At 35.4% G+C, this 22,205-nt stretch overlaps 1 protein-coding gene across 1 annotated transcript in view; it reads right to left on the reverse strand.

Annotated features, from left to right (window-relative positions):
- Positions 1–4,072: 4,072 nt before the first annotated feature.
- LOC128231816 (nuclear pore membrane glycoprotein 210-like) overlaps positions 4,073–22,205 on the reverse strand; it is a 42,809-nt gene continuing 24,676 nt past the window's right edge. The window contains exons 26-42 of the mRNA XM_052945016.1: positions 19,550–19,751; positions 19,174–19,353; positions 18,594–18,674; positions 16,802–16,933; positions 16,048–16,200; positions 15,678–15,769; positions 14,814–14,979; positions 13,670–13,927; positions 13,162–13,294; positions 12,640–12,770; positions 12,127–12,253; positions 11,760–11,906; positions 10,728–10,978; positions 10,292–10,511; positions 8,435–8,545; positions 8,005–8,103; positions 4,073–6,737 (exon numbers count right to left, since the gene is read on the reverse strand). Coding sequence (XP_052800976.1) covers positions 6,601–6,737; positions 8,005–8,103; positions 8,435–8,545; positions 10,292–10,511; positions 10,728–10,978; positions 11,760–11,906; positions 12,127–12,253; positions 12,640–12,770; positions 13,162–13,294; positions 13,670–13,927; positions 14,814–14,979; positions 15,678–15,769; positions 16,048–16,200; positions 16,802–16,933; positions 18,594–18,674; positions 19,174–19,353; positions 19,550–19,751 — 2,620 coding nt within the window. The 3' untranslated portion in view covers positions 4,073–6,600. The remainder of the gene's footprint in view (positions 6,738–8,004; positions 8,104–8,434; positions 8,546–10,291; positions 10,512–10,727; positions 10,979–11,759; positions 11,907–12,126; positions 12,254–12,639; positions 12,771–13,161; positions 13,295–13,669; positions 13,928–14,813; positions 14,980–15,677; positions 15,770–16,047; positions 16,201–16,801; positions 16,934–18,593; positions 18,675–19,173; positions 19,354–19,549; positions 19,752–22,205) is intronic.

A 22,205-nucleotide genomic window follows, 5' to 3' on the forward strand; every position in this document is an offset into this window, starting at 1 on the left:
CTCGGCCTGTATCTATCTCGGAGATGGCCGAGTTGTTATGATTGAGTTGGTATTTAAAATCAAAATTTTCAAAATGATAAGCAGGGCTGTTATTATTTAAGGTTTCATTATCAATTAAAGTGTACACTTTTATAAAACATACTAAACTTCATATTTTATCATGCAACGTGGAAACTATTGAAAGCATTGTTTTGCAATTTATGAACTAGTCCCTTAGTTGGAATATTTCTAAAGTAATATCAAATATAGTCGGCACCCTTCTGGGTGCCGACTAATAATAATAAGTCCTTTAACAAAACCTATTTAAACTTCCTCCATTGCCTGTTTTAGAATAAGAGCTTCCATAAACCGGAGTTACAGGCTTTCCTTTACATACGTTTAATTCTCTCTGGACACAGTTGTATGAAGTCTCATTCGAACATTTCCACCAGTTTTTGAGTTATGACCAACGTTAAAGGTTTTGCACAATAATGCTGTCAATTTTGATGACACCAAAGCTATGAAAATACATAAAAAAACAACTAGAAAAACAGACAAGCTTAAAATCTACAATATTTATCTCATGCTCTTTCTGTTGACATTTGTTTTCATTTATTTTATATATTTTCATTATTTTGTAAGATTCTGTAATTCTGATGGTCATAAATAACTCAAACCAAGGAGGGTGGCTTTAACATCCTCTAATTTATCATAGTGATACAAAGTTTAGTATCACTAGCATTCTCCTAAAATGATACCTTATATGAGTTTTAGCCAAGCCTAGAATTGGTCATCTTTTAACAAACTGAGTTCTCATGTAACAACCATTAATACCAATAGGCACTACCAGTATATTGAAATTGAAGAACTGGTTTCACACTCTAACAAAACACCGTGCCGTAAGACTTATATAACTTAACAATCCTTTTTAAATAGATAAGCTTTAAACTGCATATTCCATTAGCTGATCCAAGGGGAGTGGGTGCCCTAAAATTGGGGGAGGTCCACAAAACCCCGTACAAAATTAACAGCTAATATGTTTTGGTTTTGGTATGAGGTAGATACTTAAATTGAACTGATGATAAGTACATGTGGAATACAATTGTTTATGTTCAAGCATGAACAATATCATAATCAATGTCTTTAAAGGATAGTTTTCATGCATTTCTCATCAAAAAGCATTTGCATTTAGGGAATGTCTTTATACAAATTGAATATGTTTTAGTGTCAAAATAGTCAGTACTACCCAATCAACAATTTCTTGAGGCTTTGTGGTGATTGCAGCTACATTAAGAAGAGATATTTGCATTTTTGTAACCAGAAAATGAATTCAATCCACTATTTTTCATTATTCTATTGAATATCTTTCTCAACTCACAAGACATTGTTCATTATGAAGTCTGGGTCAATTTGACACATAAACTTTATTACTACAAAACATGTCCCATAGGATGTATGTTTTACCCCTGAAAAAGATTGTTCCTCAAAACTAAATAAAACATGATCTTTTGAAACGTTTTAAATTTTGACCTTCCCCACCCACTTCATGCACTGTGGAAGGACCTTAAATTTGTCTTTTTGTCAGTAGATCAATAATATGTCTTAAAACATGTTTTATTATTTAAAATGCCATTTTATGAATCAACAAGAGCTGTCACAGCATTAAAGTGACAAACGTCCCTGAAGTGACATCCAGTTCAATGGATTATGCAATTACTGATATGCCTCTATTCAGGAAGAGCTATCATAAACTATAAACATATGCCATACCCAATGATGGTTTACCTGAAGTGTCAAGTCAGGGACCTGGTTCTTGCATGTGACACATACAAGTTTTGTGAATGAGCTTCAATATGGGTCCTCCAAATGCCATATGTCCTCTTTATACATCGAAGACATGTGTAAAGTTATTGTTAAATCCCTCACAATGTTTGACAGCGTGTAAATAGAAAAAGGCAGAAGGACAGTCAGGGTTATGGACGGACAATATGCACAAATTCAGGGGCATAACCTATGCATGACAAAATTACAGCCCAGACATGAACACCTTTCTCTATGAGCATAATGCATCAAGTGATAATCATTAGCATATAAGTGTGACCTTGACCTTTGAGATAAGGGTGTGTGTCGATGCAACACACTGCCTTTAAGTATGGAACTCATGTGCCAAGTAATCTTAACTTTCCCACCAAACAAAAGCTAAGACCCAGACACATGTATACTTTATCTAATATGTGTAGCATTTCTGCAATCCATAGTAATAAACCTAAATGTGACTTTGACCTTTGAGGTTGGGACAAGTGTCTTGCACACAAAATGTCTCTATCAGAAGTGATATTTATATTGATCAAAGGGCAATAACTCATTTTACTGACACATCTTGACAACATTCTTGATAAAAGACAGATCTAAACGGCAGTTACCTATGTCATACACATACAAAAAGGTCTATGACACGCCTATGGACTTTTCTGGTGATGGACCTTGGCCATACAACCAGTTGCCCTGACCCTCGGGTTAAACACATGTTTCTGTAGTGGGATATGACATAAACTAATGTTTACAGCACAGTACATAAGCAGCAGCAACAATTTTCAGATTCTCAGTAGTAGTAGGGTTTCGGTAATTAAGTTTCTTTCTATCATTATGTTACATATGTATTTTGCAGTATTCAATTGTATAAGTCATTCTTTTTTCGCATGTGTTTAGACCTTGTTTGGCTGTTTAACACAAAGACACTAGTCCACAGACGCACCGGACCTCAATAATGCACAAATGTGTCTGCATTTATATAACACAATATCTACATTCAAGCAATCTCGTGGGTTTTAGCATTTCAATAAATATTTCTGTGAGGAAATGCATTTATAATATGTTTCGTTTACCATTTAGCTCTAACCAAGATACTTTTTTATGACAAAATATTATATTATGAAACATGTCCTTTTTTTACTCATTTAATTGTGTAATCATTTTAAAAAACAAAACAAAATAACTAGAAGTATAGTGAAGTGCTTTTTCAGAAAATTTATATATAGATCAAGTGCATGTATATTTAAATGGAATCTATTTTTATGTTGTTTTTTTTCTCTCAATAACATGCCAAATTTAACAGTGTAAAGAGACTAAAAATAGTAACAATTGTACAACTTGTACTAATATTTTTTTCTTGTTGTATTAATAGTACGTGTCTTTTTAAAGGTATATATTTTTATAATCATATTAAGCATATTTTATTTGAGTTTAAAGGTCATCAGGTACTATCTATATGATATTGCCTGTTTTCAATGTTCTTTTTTAAGCAATTAAGTCTATACTGGCTAGGGACCAGTCGATGTTGGATTTTATGAAATTGAATACATATAGTGAATATAATTGTTAAAGGGGCACAATAGTTTTACACTTGATTGATGCACAAAAGAAACGTTACTATGCATCACTATGTTTAACTCGTTTGACTTCAATGATCAAAACAAAAAACCTCGAATGATTTGTGTACAGATAAAAATCATTAACCTTTATAATTACAAATAGGGTTTTCAGTTAAAGCTACATTCCTAAAAATTCCCCAGATAAAAAGAGCGTCAAAATATCCCTAATGCATTTTTCATATGTCCCTAGGGGGAGATAAGTGCCAGATTGAACAATGGTGTTTTGGAAAAAAAAGAAAAAAAGTCTCCCCCTGGCTTCATTAAATATCTTTCAAGGGGTTTAGGGGATATCAAGCCTACCTAAAACCTACGGCTTGAATCTTTGACCTTAAGCTGTGACCTTGAGTCAGGACACCTGGAGTGTGTGGGTTCTGCACATCATGTAAATGAAGTTAGCTTTTTACTCTAGTTTCATAAAAATCCTTTAGATTTAGGAGACATGGAGCAGACACGAATCTTTGACCTTGGACTGTGACCTTGAAGCCAGGGTACCTATTATGTGGATTCTGCACGTCGTCTAATGTAGTTTACGTCCCCCTGGTGAACATGGACCGGTTTCATGAAAATTATTCAAGGGATGGGGGGGGGGGGCATAATAACCAACGCACACCTATGTATGCATAGTTGCAGAGAGGGTGTAATTGTAGGAAAATAGACAAGAGTATACAAAACACTTTATTAGGCAGTGACAAAATGACATGATCGCTAGTATTCATATTGATGAGCAAATGAAACAAATCATGAGGCAATGTCCACATGATAATGATATGATAATAAACTCAAAAGGAAACAATATACAAACTAGAATGATAAATCATTATAAACCTACTGTTATACAACTTGTTTCTAACATGAACTGAGACGATGTAGAGTTTCTAAATCATTTCACACAAGGAAATGCTATAACTTTATAAAGAATGTAGTCCAAAAACTATATCGAAGGGTTTATGGCAATATGCAAACAAAAGACCCCTCCTGGACTGTATGAGATTGTTTTGCAATTTTGATATGAAAATACTCTACAAGAATGATAGCATATTCATGTTTTTCCTCAACGCAGAAATCCTTCTTCCTGTAGCAAATTTCTGGAAAGGGACTCCCAATTTACAATGCATCCCTGGGACCCCCTTAATGAACATCTATTAAGTATAATCCTTGAAATTTGGATTAATAAAATTACTACCGACCCAAAACCTTGTCAACCATGAAAGTCGCAGTACCCCTAGCGAAATTTGGCATTTGTTTCCAGTTTTGGGAAATGTGTAGTTATTATTATTATTGATACCTACACATTGTCTTGTGTTCAAGCTTACAAGAGAACAGTGAATAATATGGAACTCCTTTGAACATGCATATTAGTGACAGAGTAAGGGAAATTTCCAATCCTCCGCTCAAGGAACAAGGGGTGTCCAACATTCCACCTCTCCCCACCCCAAGCATTTAAGCAGTACCTGTATGGGTTAATTATCATAATGGGAAGCAACAATATCCCAGTTTATCAATTACTGATGACCCCAGTAGGCAGTGATTTGCTAACTAATAACTACAAGTATTTAACACAAAATACAAAATAAGGAATTGTTTCATAACGAAATGCAAACAAACAAAAAAGTACAACAACTATATCTATTACAAGTTTACAAAATATGAAACAAAATACTATCATTGTTGTAAAAGCATAAACTTTTATAGCAAATACTTACAGAATGAACACATGTTAATCAAAGCAAACTTTTGGTTGAACAGATATTAATGAACAATTCTAAAAGTGAAATCATTTTTTGCTCGAATTGTCATGACAATAACATTAAAAAATTATCTCCTGGAAATAGCACTAGATTTGTAAGTTAAGTTTATGAATAACAAATAATAAAACTTATATTCCTTAACATATCACTATACCATGGTGTTGAAATTGAATTTCCAAGATTAATATCATAACATTCAATAGGTAAAATAATTCATTTGCCAGTAAAAACTATCATAGGCAAGTAATCATTGCATACAACCACAAAATGTGCTGCCAATTAGAATATCCTGAATAAATGAGCTTCAAACAAGTCCACCCTTACTAAATATATTCTTTTTTTTCTCAACCAGACAATGTGCTACTCTTTTTAAAAATAAATCAAACATGGAATTCTTCATTTTGCATAAAAGAGCTACTCTTTAGCTATGATTTAAGGTAGCCCTATCTCTGGATGGGAACTATCTTTGCGAGCCTTCTTGGAAACATGGCATGACCTTATTGGAATGTATTATGCACATGTATACTAAAGGGATCAAATTTTAGTTTATACTCATTTATTAAAGCTTGATTGTGAAGCTGAGTGTTACCATGGATCACAGTTGAGCCCATTTCCTGAGAGGACAACAGTACTGATGTCCTTTTTGAGAGGCAATGAGAAAGTACAACCCCGGTACTAGTAGGAATCTAAGTCAAGACTTTTAAGATGAGAGTCTGACTCTTACCACTAGACCACTCTCACCCTCTTTTAAATTTAAAAACAAAAAATAAATGATATGAGAAAGAAAATCAGACAAAGGGTTCTAAACACTTTCACAACTTTTCCTAACACAAACTGTGCTTCATCAAAATACTTAACTGCAAAGATACACTCTTATTCTCAAAGGACCACAGCATTTAAAGGCATATACATGTAAATTCAATTATTCAGAACTATTAAATCCAGGCTACACAAACCTCACACAATCTGGCAGCCAGTATATCTTCAATGACCATGTTTGCATTATTCGATATAATTCCACTGTGGAATAAATCAGTTTTTCCTGATCATAAACATTTAATACGAAAATTACTTGTAACCATGGAGATTTTAAAATTTCACACAAAAGGTGGAAAATTGATAGTCTTCTTAATTAGTTATATTTTTAGTAAATTAAATAACATTTCACCACTCTACATCCTGTTTGTATCAAATTATAACAATTACTTTTTTATTGTTCTACATAACGAAAATTGTTTCAATGACATGCATGTTCAACATGTTATTTACATTCAGTACAATCAAACAATGAACTTTTAACAGAAATAGACCACAATGCTGATTTCTCCTTAACCTGAGACTTTCAAGTGTTTCCATCAAATAGTACTTAATTTCCTCCTTTATTTGGTTCCCAGTTCATCTAGAAGGGCTGAAACCTCTCCACTATACTGGTTTTTGGTTCATCAAGAAGGGCTGTATCGCGGGACTGGGGACCGACGCCTGGCTGGAGAATTCCCATCTAGAGGCTGGTAGGTTGACCACAACATAGGAGTTTTAGGGGTTGGGGATGCATAATAAGAGCTGTACGCAGGTGGAGAACCTAGTAGTGGAAAAAAAAATGATGAATAAGTTAGATATATTTAATATTTTTTTGCATAACAATTGAATATGATGTGGTCAATAACTTAAATAGTAAAATTAAAATGCACTCAAATTGTTTCCATTCAACAACTGATTTAATCCCTAAATGGAAGCATGTCTTAAGAAATGTTACATAAAAGTGCAAGCATTAGAAACAAGGGTAATAACTCTGCTTGGCACAGCTACAAACAAAACCCTGATAATTTCACATGCTGTTTATCATTCTTGTTAAGTGTCATCACTCTATCAATATAGCTCTCATTCCTTCGGAGATATAATAAATATATTTTCGGAGATACAATAAATATATCATTTAAGTTTTGTGAGTCTAGCTCATATACTTTAAACAAAATTGCATAGTCTATTTAATAACTTAGTCAAAGGCTATTATTCTGCATTTACTGGGTGTAGCCACACACAAAACACCAGGGGCTCTTCTTTACATGCTGCTTAACGTTCGCACAACACAAGATTGCAAACTTTATAGGCTACTTTCACTTCAGTTAAGGGCCACAACTCTTAAAGGGGCTGTACTCCGTATGAAAAAAAAGAAAATTGTCAAAACTGACATAAACTTGGCATCGATGTGTACAATGCATTGAAACTTACTAACCCAAGTACCACATAGTTTACAATTTATTTAAGTTAAGCAGTTATTTCTTATTTTTCCATTAATATTGATTACTGGGTATGTCTACCAGGTAGAATTCATTCCTTATGCATGATTGGCTAGTCGGTGTTATCATGTGATATTACCGAGGTAGGTGTATAGCTTAATTATGTCACCCAATTAGAGTAAACCGTCGTAGCTCAGTGGATACGATGCTGGACTGCAAATTTGGCGACAGGTTTCGAACCCTGTCTCCGACACTATTTTTTTTTAAATTTTGGTACTTTTTTTTACATTTATGATATCAAAGCATAACACATTCTATTAGATAACTGTCCTGAGATTTGTTACAGAAAAAAACTTTTTTGGTGCCAATCTGGAGTACAGTCCCTTTAACCCACTGAGTGCAGCCCAAACCTAAAAATGCACAACTTCACATGTTGCTTTATATTCCAGTAAAGTTTTATCACACCAAAAGCAATATATCAAGGGCAATGTTTGGGCGAAGAGGAAACACATTTATGTGAGACTATGACAATACCATAACAATCTTCTATCAGAAATGGACAACCTAAATCATTATTGGATTTTACTCCTACAAGGGTATGAGACTTACTAGGACTGTAGTTTTGAGGGACTGGGGAGCCCTTAGGTGACTGAACAAAGCTTGTGTTGGCAGCTGCATTATAACGAGGGCCATACACAGCATGGTAACCTGAAACAATTGTTTAAATCATAAAAACAAATGATGGTTAAATTAAAAATCTCAAGCAATTAATTTTACAAATAGAAAGTTTCACAACAACCTAGCTAAATATATGATCAAAGAAAAAGAGTAAGTTCAAGAAAATCAAGAAATTTACATTTACAAAATATGAGTACAAGACCAATTTAACAAAGCAATATCTCTTATCAATATCACATAACAATATTAACTTGTCTTAAGTGCACAATATCAAACTATTGAATGGACAAAATTTACACACATGTACATGTAGGCCGTAAGTCATTTTATTGAGAACCATCACTGCACTGGGAACACTTACCAAATAATACTGTCAGTGCAGTAACAAAAATGATGATGAGCAGTATAAACCAATACTGGTAGTTGTGAAGAATGGATGAAAACAGCTTCCTCCACCCAACATCTCCCAAACCTGAATAGGGAAAAACACTTAGTTGATAAGGCTAGTTCCTTCACTTCTCAAAACAAATTTAACCCTTTCTCCTTTCCACAAGTGTTTTCTTCTCACAAAACTCATAACATAAAATGCCTATTAATAGTAACAAGTGTCATCTGCCTCTTTACCACCAAAACTATAGTTTGACAAAGTGCAGACTATATAAATTGCAAGCTATGTTCCCAATAACCGAGCTATTTTTTTAACCGACAAAGCAAGAAGCAAACATAACGATATATATATTTTAATAATTTAATTTGTTGAACTTATATAGAGATAAAATTAAAGTAGTATCCCTGTGCCCAAAAATGAATGAACATCGAAACGTAAACAAAGAATTACTATCCACTCAAGGTGCATCATTCAATCACGTGACACAATGATCTCATCCCCTGCGCTCAGTTTCCCCGCTTAAAACACCATGTGATAGCCCACGTGGGAATAACAAACGCACGCCATTTTGACAGGCACATACTAAAGTGCCGACGAGTTAGATGACGATAAAGAAATAGAAGAGAGTTGCCGACCATATAGACAAAGAAGGAAAAAAATAAGTTTTGAATTTAAAGATTTTTCAGACTTATTTTGTTTAATTCATTTTATATACTTTTTATAGTGTACGTATAGATGGGTGTTTGTGTATTTTTTTGTGGAAATGGCCTTTCATTGAAATGAATCGAGTTATATTTTTTGCTGGTTTGGTGTAAATATGAGAAAATATCATGGATTTAATAACTTTTTTAAATGTTTCATTTACAGCTGTTTGAAAGCAATTATTTTGATTTTGATCATTTTAATTAAGAAATTATTTCTCTTGAATCTGTTGTACTTTCGAAGTTCTTTTGTGAATAACAAGGCAAACATAGGCAAACTCTTGCTATATAGTAAAGTTTGATTAGTATATATTTCATTTTCTTGGTTGGGAATAGCACAAGCATTCACCCTTTTTTATATTTTCATTTTCTATTATTTAACTCCACACATTTACTGGGGGATAGGCTTCATGGAATTTGGTTCTATGCTGTTTCAATAATTCACCGTTGCATATTATCTATTTATTGTTCCTCCCGGGTGAGAATCCATTTTTTATGTAAATAATGTATATATCATTTTTAAATACTATTAGAAATTTTAACAGCGGCCCTGAAAAGGGTCGTTTTCAATTTAATAATTAGTATAGTCTTTGTTTATGCAAACATCTAATTACCAACCGGAAATGGTTTTAGTGTATCTTTTAAATTCACCCTGAATGATCAACCAATTTCTTCTTTATTTCTCTCGTCAATAAATCCTTGGCAAGCCTAACTCATATTGTAACACCATATGATGGAGTCTTATGCTGGGATTGGTTACATCCTGGTTTGCCTGGTTACACAGCGACATTAACTTTATTGTCAATAAAATATTAATTTGTCATTTAACAACATGCTTCAATAAACCTGGGGCAACCCCTGTGGTTGGTTAACACGGGGACTCTTAGATTCACTGTGCTACATATCAGCACCTTATTAATACACACATGATCGTGAATCATAATGGTGAAAAACGTATAAAACCCTGTTCATGCAGCGCTATCAGCGCTAATCAAACAAAGTTTCAAGACAATTATGAGTATATAAAAGCTCAAATTCAGACTTATATGAGCCATCATATGTAAGTAAACTAGTTTATATACAGCATTACAACAAAGTAAAGATGATTATTTCAAATGAAAGCACTTACTAGATATGTCTGGCTTCTGACCAATCAGACGGATGAAAACTGGAATCTTGACCTTCTGACCTGTCTTTCGACCAATCAGATTGACCCATACATCCAGCTGCTCTCTTTCCCACAATGCAACTGAGTTAAGCAATTTGATTGGATAGATGATGATGTCATTAGACTGGGCATCACTCTCTGGAGGCAAGGCTTCCAAAATGGAGGGATCACTGACCACAACCTAATTAAGAGTGAATTTAATACTTGTCAAATAGATCAATAGTATGAACATTTTTGTAACATGGGAATGATTTTTTTTGTGAACCAGAAAAACGAAATTGTAAAAAATCAGTGTCAAGGATGTTTATATTTCGGAAAAATTGATACATAATTTCAAATAGAAAGAGGTCTTGGTTATACTGAAATTGTTTTAAGCATGAAAGTAAATGTATATTACCTGTATTTGTGAAGCCATTTTCACATTGGTTGAAACTCGTACACTAGACAGTGGAGTAAGTGTGGACACGTGTATCTCAGTGTTGTGGATGTGAAAAGGGGGCAAGAAAGGCAAGGACAGGGGCTTGGCCTTCACCTCTCGTTGACCTTTGAACTCTGTGACAGTTGCCGTGACAACCACACTGATTTCGGCTGTGCTGATTTTTGATGTTGATGTAGATGAGACTGGTTTGATCTGACAAGCGTATCGACCTGGGAAAGGAATAGTGTGATAATTCCTTTAAACGTAATTTGTTAGCAAGTCATCCAAGAGCAAGGAAGGTACCAGTTAGGGACCACTTTTCCACCTCTACCAACTATTCTTCCACTCTGTAAAACCATTGTTTAGCAATGCTATGATGTGAATATTTTTATAAAAATAATATTTTCTGTTCAAATGAAGCTTAAAATAAGGAATAACTTATATTTTTGGCTGAAAATGACCAATTAATCAGCAATATTGAAAATGTATCAGGATATGTGCAGATATGCCTCCATACACATTCTTGTCTTCCTATTTCAGCACAGTTCCATATAAATTCTACACAAGAAAGACCATTAACACAGAATAAGGCCATGCCAAATAAATAACACGGTAAGAGTCATCAGGCAAGTAGGTTTTCAGCCTTTCAAAAGAAAACAACAACAAAGTAATTACCAAAATCAAATTTAAGGAAAGAAATATGATTTGAATTCAAAAAATCTCAACTTCATATACAGGGTAAGTTTCAATTGTTTAGATGTATACACTGGAAATGTATTACATGCTTTCTTTAGACTTTTTATGAGTGAAATCTGCTATCCAGGGCATTTGTTGTAAAGAGAATAAGTTTTGTTTTTCTTTGGCACTTTGTCAATTTTGCCAGGAAGGAAGGTTTTGAAGTTGAAACCTGATAATAAAGATACGATCAATTTTGTTTGGCCTGGCATCCAACATTTTTTTCAATACAACACTTCATATACTTCAACTACAATGTTATTTAATGTGTCAAACCTTGTTTAGAAATGAAGACAGGCTTTATGGTAAAGAGATCCCCAATGTCCAAGTTCTGTCCTCCGTAGTTGAGGCCAAGGTCACACGTGAAGGGCATGCTGGGCGGCTTGTAGTTCTGCTCTGATATCAGAGACAAACAGCCAGATCCTGTTCAGGAAAGAAAGTAACAACAATTACATGCTTGTACATTTATGGCATAGAGTCAAGCAACAATTATTCTTTTTCACTTCTTGTTGTTTATCAATGATCATTTTTGCAGCTCTTGGTTACCGGTAACACAAACTCGGACTGTATCTCCTTGGTAACAGACATTAAGATATATCTGAACACTGAACATAACAAAACTATTGTACCAAGTGTCACACACCTTGTACAGTGGGGGTGTCTCCAAGATTCACATAGACTGTAAAGACTGTGTCCCCATTCTTTGTTACCGTGGATACAAACTCTGACCCACTCTCCATTGTCACAATCCCTACTGGCTCCAGCTGAACCTGGTGATTGAAAAAAATCAAAGTTTGTTCAAAGCGTTTACAAAACAAAACAAAAAACAAATACTGCAAAATTATGGTACTAAAATGTTATTCTTCAAGTCTGTGCAAAAAAAGAGGACCATAATGGCCCAATTTTGTTCACCCGAGAAAACAAGTTCTTATTTTATTACACAAGAGGTAGTTGTAAACGAGTTCACAATTTTATTTTGTCAACAGACTATGCCTGACAACAGACAAAGGGCTTAAACAAAAGCTCAAAGGTGAGCTAAAAAATAAACCTGCACCTCCCATGTTCCTAACAAGAATGCATATACATGTAATGAGTTCACCTAAAATTACTTTTTTTTTATTCTTATAGCAACACAGTCACAAAGTCCTATATATACCTCTGTTGAAGTGAGGACATCGTCTGACACAGTGTATGTGAGGGAGGCAGGGCCAGGGTGCTGGGCGTTGGAGATCCCTGATTTTATGTCAACTACTAGCCCCTTGCTGCCCTTCCATGTGCCTGGCAAACCTATGCATTATATAAGTAAAAGTTTATGTGCAAAGTAATCAAAATTTACACAAGTCCTGCACTGATTAAATGCTTTCTTGCTCGCTCAATTTCTGGATTTTATACAGCAGGGAAGAATTTTGGTGCCAAGCACTTCAGTAAGAATTTAGGCTTATTCTATTTTCAATATCTGGCGATTCCCAAAACATATGCATATAGAAGAGAACATTAAAATTCTCTGTCCATTCTCTAATTTTTTTACTATTTTTTTTACCTAACAACAAACATGAACTAAAAATACAATGGCAACTACATACATGTACACTGACTTACTTATGGAAATTATCTATATGATGAAAGAATGGCAAGTCTTCTTTTCAAAACTACGTATTTGGCATTAACAAGAAATCACCATTGTCTGTAGTGAGTGGAGCGGTGAAGCAGACAACACTTCCAACACTAAGACTGGGCAGGGCAGGTTCTATGGCATTACCCACAGGAACATTGATGTAATCCATCAACCATGGCTTGTAATTGTCCCAGACCTGAGGATGATAGAGAACACTTCTATATAAAAACAGACAACACTACCCACTCTAAGGTTGGGTAGGCCTGACTACATGGCATTTCCAACACTAACATTGATGTAATCTACCAGTTTCTAGTGCCCCATACCAAGATTACAGGATAAAAAGTAAATTTATTAGCAGATAACCAAACAATAAACAGTCACATTTTAAGCACTTCAGTTTTCTTCAACCAGTAGATAATAAGCACAAACATTCAGCAAGTCTTACATATATTAACTTAAAAAAAAACAGCATTATTGAAAGCCATTCTTCCAATTATGGTTACATAGACAATCTTAAATAATAATAAGTCTAACAAAGCTATACAATTAAAACTAAGAATCTAATTACTTTAAGGATGGTTTGTCCAACTGAAGCAGTTTTCATGACAATGGTGTTATTATCCAGGCCATGGTTGACTTGTGCCAGGTCATATCTGCTACAGCGGAACCTCATGTCAATATTTGTTGAATAGAAAGACGCCCCTACATCATCATGGTAGGTAACTGTAAAGAGAAGGGTTGCTCCCCTTGGCACAGTACTCAGAGTTTGGCCAGATGTGCGGAGTTGTGTGTCCGAGTTGATCATGAGGTAGGAAACAGGTTTGACCTGAAATGTTACAACAACAAAATATAACAATTTGAAACTTGCTTTTGCATTTGTTCATTATCAAATAAGGAATATTAAAGGAATTACAGAGCGAGTTTCAATTGTTTATATGTATACACTGGAAATGGAATAAGTCAAATAATAAAGACTCATAATTTGCATTATATTCAAAACAGTTTTCTCTTACTTGATTTATTAAGTAGGTTGGATATTTGTGAACGCATATCTAAAGTTTCATTGCAATACATGATGTATTTACTGAGATAATGACTTCAGGTGCTCACATGCAAAACCTCAACCAAGGTGTGACGCCAGTATAGCTTTACTTATTCCTCGAATAGTCAAGTAAACAATGGAGGGCCACCTGCCCCTGGGTGGAGCCAGATATCAACACCTTGTTCTCCAATGGTGCCCCTTCCATCCCCCACTCCCAACTTGTACCCACCTTCACCATGACAACCAGTGTCTGGACCACACCTGACTCCTCCACAGCTGTAACATGGAGGGCCACCTGCCCCTGGGTGGAGCCAGATATCAACACCTTGTTCTCCAATGGTGCCCCTTCCGCCCCCCACCCCCAACTTGTACCCACCTTCACCATGACAACCAGTGTCTGGACCACACTTGACTCCTCCACAGCTGTAACATGGAGGGCTGCCTCTCCCTGGGTGGAGCCAGATATCAACACCTTGTTCTCCAATGGTGCCCCTTCCGTCCCCCACCCCCAACTTGTACCCACCTTCACCATGACAACCAGTGTCTGGACCACACTTGACTCCTCCACAGCTGTAACATGGAGGGCTGCCTGTCCCTGGGTGGGACCAGATACCAACACCTTGTTCTCCAATGGTGCCCCTTCCGTCCCCCACCCCCAACTTGTACCCACCTTCACCATGACAACCAGTGTCTGGACCACACCTGACTCCTCCATAGCTGTAACATGGAGGGCTGCCTGTCCCTGGGTGGGACCAGATATCAACACACCATCTACCACTGTCGCCACTTCACGGCCTTGTCCCACTACCTCATACGACATCTGGGCTCCTCCATCCCTGCAGGGCAAAATAAAACAACTCTAGTCAGTGAAATTATCAGCTTCTGAAACAGCTACCCAATTTTTCGTGGAAGACTCACAATATTATAGGAAAGCTTGCTGATATTGGGTAAAAGGTTATACAAAGTATTTACTGCCTTCAACACATCAATCCTCATAAAACTATTGAGCTAGGGTTTTTTGATATAAAGATTCTGAACTTTTTTACATGGTAGTAGGAAATGCTTTCCCTTGTTTATACAGGTTTTAAAAAGGACAGGGATTTCGGATTAACAGTGTTCAACTGTAGTTTCAGATTTCAACTGGCAGATATATTAAGTCAGATTTCAACTGGCAGATATATTAAGTCAGATTTCAACTGGCAGATATATTAAGTATGTACGTTTTTATAAATTCATATAATAAGCTTTTAAAGAAAAAACAAAGGATATATTTGATTATCAAAAGCAATCAATTCTTAGACGGCAGAATGGTTCACATGCTGGTCCCCATGAGGGCAGCGGGATGCTATGTAAAAAGGTCTGGGTGCAGCACCCTCCTTTTACTCTTTAGATTAAGCCCATAAAACGAACAATTTTATAATCCATTCTAACAACTCATTTCCAGGCTCACTTTAGGCTTGAACTTCCAACTAGATCAAAAACTTTTCTACTCTGTACAGTTTAACTGTAAATGTTTCACTACTCCAGATGTTACCGGTTGGTTTTGAGGACAGCCTCAGTGTTGGGCGTCATAAGCAGATCGCCGTCACAGACTCGCGGCTGTAACATCACCAGCTCCTCAAACACCTGTCGGGGTCAACTAGGTCATTAGTATATGGACAATAAATAAATGTACATCCTTATGATAAATCAAATAGCCTACAAAAGGCAACTGTAATTTACTGAATAGTTAGTTACTGGGGGTATAGTTTTCCTTTCAGAAATAATTAATATATAATTATAACTTGAAGATACTCTGTTAGTTTTTAAGTGAACTATAATTAGTTGAAGCAATTCTATCACTTTAACAGTACAAACATTGCATAAAATCATTTCACACTCAAAACATTCAACACATGTCTTACCTGTACTTGTAATTCATCAGTCAACACGTCATCCCCCACAACTTGACCTTGACCTTTGACTGGGGTCACCTGCAGTCTCACTGATACATGACCTGTCTCAATGGCAACCAACTGGCTTCCAAAGTTACCTTCCTGTCCAGGGCTTATATTGCTCTGTTTAAAAGAGGAAAAAAGGCATAAGAATGTTACAATTTCAAATATTGAATTTTAAGACAATTTTTAAATACCATCTTTTTATGGAATTTATCCTTTTTTTAACACACTTGATTAATTCTCCTGCAATCTGATTGGCTGACATCATTTAATTTGTGATCGTTCTACAAAATTCTGCCAAGTTGAAATTTTGGCCAAGGATTGCATTGTTAAAAATACAATCAAATCTAAAATATTTCACACTTGAAGAAGCAGAAAATAAGCTCAGTTTCATATCTTTTCTCTCAAAAAAAATAATATAGGAATAAACGTTACATTCTTGTTTGTTTACATTGGTTATGACCCGTGGTGACCCATATGAGAACCCCATTGAAGTCACGTGATTCCTCACCCTGAATTCTCTCCTTTTTGTTTTTTTAAATCTATTTAGGCAGATTGTTTCACTGAAATGTCAGTTCAATTTAAGAAGTTGGTGAATTACATTCTTGAAGGCATTGTTTTTTATCTAAAAAAATGCCTTCACCGTTAAATATTTGTGACCATAAAATAAGTTGCACATTTCAAAATTAAAACACATTTATTCCTCTTTTATATAAGTTACCTTATGGTAGACCGACTGTAGGTGTGCAACATCTTTCTTGTTCACAGTCCACTTGAATGAGAAAGGAGGGACGGATGCTCCAAACATGAATGGAGTCTCGTGCTCTGTCAGACCAACAGCAAACATCGGCATCTTAAACACACACACACACATTCATTTGGATAGAATTCACTTTAAAGGGAGAGACGATATGATGACATCATCATCTTAAACACACACACACGTTCATTTGGATAGAATTCACTTTAAAGGGAGAGACGATATGATGACATTGGCATCTTAAATACACACACACACATTCATTTGGATAGAATTCACTTTAAAGGGAGAGACGATATAATGACATCGGCATCTTAAACACACACACACACGTTCATTTGGATAGAATTCACTTTAAAGGGAGAGACGATATAATGACATCGGCATCTTAAACACACACACACACACATTCATTTGGATAGAATTCACTTTAAAGGGAGAGACGATATGATGACATTGGCATCTTAAATACACACACATTCATTCATTTGGATAGAATTCACTTTAAAGGGAGAGATGATATGATGACATTGGCATCTTAAATACACACACATTCATTTAGATAAAGTAAACTTTAAAGGGAGAAAAGAGCTGATTACATTGACATCTTAACCAAATACTGTTTAGTTCAATCTTCATAATATCATTGTAATATGATGCATCAGCCAGCCAAGTTCCATTTGAATATCTATAAGGTTTTGGAGTTACCGCTAATGTGTGTTAAAGTGATAGCACTCGGTTGTCGACAATGACACCATGGCTTTCACAATACCTCAACCTTTTATCTTAAAAAACAACAACAACAGATGACCTTAAAATGTCTTCATAACTGCCATCCATCAAAATGACATTTACTCTTACAGAAAAACTTAAAAGCACAAGTTAATGTTACATATGATATAACATATGATTTCTTACATTTGTAGAGATTCTGATTTTAATGTTATTGTGCTGGATTTAGGTCAACTCTTTTCAATGAGTTTTATAGAAAAAAATCTTTCAGCATTTGATTTGACATGAAGATCAAAACATATTTTGAATCCCAAAACCATAAAATTCAAATATCTCGCCAGAAAAATAAACAAACAACTTTTTTACCAAAACACTGGCATGCTTTACAGTACTGAAAAACAATACCGCTGTTAAATCTTCTGTGTTTTATACTACAAAATCTGGAGGGTAAAATTCTAAGCACTTTCTAGCTCAATAATTGGCTGTACTACCTTTTGATAAACTTTTACGGTCTGAAAAACATGCTTTATGAAATCAGCATTGGAGGTTTTGAGATAAAACCACAATTTTTGCACAAAACAATAGCAACCAAAAACTGCTGATATTTGAAAGCTTACTTAATTAATAAAATTATGTTGAACATAATGACTTTCATTAAAAAAAATGACTGTTTTGAAGACAGATAAAAAAACCTTAGTGGTCTATATCTTGTACTCTTGATTACTTTAAAATCATTTGAGCAAATGATTGTCACACAACCGTTTAGTTTAGGGGTCCTTATTTGCAATTGTTTGGTGTTGGGCAGTTTAGCCTGGTTTGAAATCTGTGATACCAGTATTTAGTATAAAAGAACAACTGTCATTTGAATATTTACTTCAAATGGAATAATTTTGTAAAAACAAATTCATAATATAATTTCACACGGCGAATCAACTGATTCCCCAAAACTAAAAGAACCTACAGTATCTAGAACAGTCTGAAAACTTTTAATTGCCGTAAAGTTTTGACGAAGATAACTTACTGTTGTACCAGACTGTAGACGTGTAAGAGGAGCATGGATTTTGACTCCCACGAGACGTACAACATTCACTATCGCCTCATCCTGTAACATATAAACAAACACTTAGATTTCCTTGTCTGAAATAGGTTTAATACTTTTATTTCAAATAGTTCAGTACAAACACTGATTTTAATACACTATTCTAGTATCTAATACATTCTGGGCAGTAAAGACAACAGTTCACACTTATTGAGTGAAACGTTTTATGTTAGAAAACAACCAAATATTTATGTCACAAAATGTAATATGACATGGGTCTCTGTTTGTTAGGCCTGACCCACAGCCTGACCTACAACCCTGGTTGTCCCAAGCCTCAAGGAGACCACTGCATTGAATAGTACAAACACTGAATTAAATAGTTCCCAAAACGTCACATTTACCTGACAGTATATCACACTATGCCCCCCCATGTGTCAGTAATGGATGAGCAAATGACCTACATCCCTTGTTTTTTTATTGCGACTTAGCGACAAAGAGACCACTGCTATTTTAGATATTGAAGGAACAAAACATAACATAAGTTCCCAAACGTTAACTTTACCTGAGAGTAAACCACAGTTCCCCCCGTCTCTGGATCCTGCCCCACGGCTTGACCTACGACCCTGGTTGCTCCTAGCTCCTGGGCTTTAAGAAGACCACTGCTCGATACTAAAGCGATATCGCTGTTCCGTATACTGTACTCCACTGTACACTGAGGGCGTGGACCTCCACGACTCAACACCTGCAAATTGATAAAAAATTGTCTTAAAATTCAATATTTAAATTTTCATTGATATGCTTTAATTTCTAATCTTACCCATCAAACTGAATTGACATCGATTGGAAAAGAATTTGTCTGTCAGCAAATTTGTCCTATCATATCAATGCTTGGCAAACAGACATATCCATCAAATGAGTTGTATTGAATAAAACATCACCTGGAAAAGTGCCCCAATGATCAGCGTAATGTTCCGGGGTATGAGCTCTAGAGGCGGGAAAACTTCAACAGGTCGGACTGCACTGGTTACATTACTTCTGTCCGGCAACTGGACAATGGCCTTTAGTGTGGTGTGTCCCACAACGCTACCATGGACGGTGTACAAGGCTGAGTATTTGTCTGGGGCACTGGCCTGGTCTCGTCTGAAATAAAATGTAAACATAATATTAATTTTTTTCACAATACAGATGTTCAGGCTTTTGGACAACAGCATTTTATGGAGGAGCGGTTGACAAAGGCACCATAGACGGTATACATGGCTGTGAACTTGTCTGGGGCATCAGACCTGCCTTGTATGAAGAAAATGCAAACAAAATATAAAATAATCTAACGAATAGCAAAAGTCATCTGGTGTTTACACACAATGGTAGTTAGGGAGGTGTGTCAATCCCTGGTACCATGGACAGTGTACAGATTCATGTACTTGTCGAAGGGATTGCCCTTGTCTCATCACAAAAGAAACAATAACTAGTATGTAAATATTTTCAATCTGATCCTTGATTAAACAATATTGTTTTTACACAACTTGTTACGCATAGAGAATTATAAAACAAGCGTGCAAGTGAAACTAAAGGGGTCATGTCAGATTTGATCAGTAAGGGCCAAGAGGGCATAACTTGTAAAATGTCAAATGCCATTCCCTGTAAACATTGTGAACATATGTACAATCTGTTATAAAATATCTATAATATGTTTGTAGTCGCATGCCAATACGAATAACAACACAGGCAATGATAACAAAGGAGCTCATTTTTCTACAAGAACTGTCACAGTAAGTGATGAATGCCCCCAAAGTGCCATTCAGTTCAATGGAACTAATTACTAATATGCCTACAATCAGGCAGAGCTATCATAAACTATAATCATATGCCAGCCCCAATGATGATTGAATTAAAATGTAGAGGAGTGATGCAGTAAGTAAGAGGTAGGGACTTGGGCCATGTTGTCTGTATGTACCAAACACATGCAAAGAATTTTAAATTACAAAGTTACAGCCTGGACACTATCTATGTGCATATATTCAATATACAATAATTAAACTATAAGTGTGACCTTAAACTTTATGGTACTAGGTAGGGTCGTGGGTCTTGCACTCGACACATCTTTATGTACCAAAAACATGTGCCAAATAATTTAAAATCCCTCCATGCATGGCATGAATGGATCAATTATAATATGCCCAAATTTGGGGGCATAACCTAAATGCTCTTTAAGTACATCATCGCTATCATTTAATATGCACAATGGACAACTAAGCTTAGCCCAGCTCCAACAGGTCATGTGTTTTCCCCTATATTACATATACAATTAGCCACTATATAAACTGAATTCCTTTATCCATGGAAACATGTTAAAGGCCACACTAAATAATAACTGATTTTCTTCAATATCATTTAAATATTATTAACAAGATTTGGTCAAGACTTCTGGCTGAAATTTGGTTTTCTATGTAGGTTTAGAATGTAGAAGGATGCACTTTTTTGATGAGGTAAATGGAGCCATTTAAATTTTCTTTAGTCCCCCACAATGTATAAGTAACCCATGCAAACAAAATCATCATTAAATAACATTGGCCTTCCTTGTGTCAAATCTACAGCTAATCCTCTCTGGAATGTGATCAGAAAATCATGATGAAGTGACCAGTGTGTGGTAATAGTTACAACAGTGGACATGTACATGTATCTCAAGCTATGGAAAGTTGCATATTTCTGGCTCTAGTGTTCTAGGTCTTTAACATTCACCAATACAAATAGATTAAATCAAGGGAATAATAAAACAGAAGTGATAATGAGTGACCCGATTCTTGCAAGCTTTTTGGGCAATTTTGTGAATGGGCAGAGTTATTCACCGAAAGGCAAAAGTGCAATAAAACTTCCATCTTCAAGACGACGGCACATTTCTCTGTCAGACATTATTGCTGCAACTATAGGCGAAGAGGCACGATTTTCAGATAATGTGGCACAGAGTGAACATACTGACAACTTCAATTTTGACTTTCTTCAAAGTGCTTATGAACTAAATGAAGAGCATTCTAAAATAAACGAACATTACTCTAGTGTTCAAAATGGTGTTTCTATCTCTAATGAAACAAAAATTAATTCTTTTGGGACTATCGAGACTGATAAAATCGGTGAATATTCTAGCAACGCATGTGACTCTTTTTCCAAGCAAAATGCAAATGACAATAATCCTGACAGTAAACTTGACTTCAGCTTCAATCTGGCTGCCAACATTGGCTTTGAGTCAGAGCTGGATATCAGCACACCTCCAAAATTGAGACAATACAAGAGTCAACAGCAATCTTACACAGGTAAAAGAATACATGAGTTTTCTACCATTGGATGCTTTATTACTAAATTTTCAGTCTCCTTTTATTCAACATGATAATGGTTTGAACTGCTCATTTAATTTTTCTCAAGGCAATGTATTTTAGATAATTCAAAAGAGAATTATAGTCATTACTAATGTTACTGATGTAATACTAAATATCTGCCGATTTACATTTCAGACAACACAAACAGTAGCAAACTGAATGACTCCTATGATTCCGACCTGGAAGACTCTATAAACTTTGTTGACCCCAATGACCTTTGCGT

Source organism: Mya arenaria, chromosome 4 (genome assembly GCF_026914265.1).
Source record: "Mya arenaria isolate MELC-2E11 chromosome 4, ASM2691426v1".
Taxonomy (NCBI): Eukaryota; Metazoa; Mollusca; class Bivalvia; order Myida; family Myidae; genus Mya; species Mya arenaria.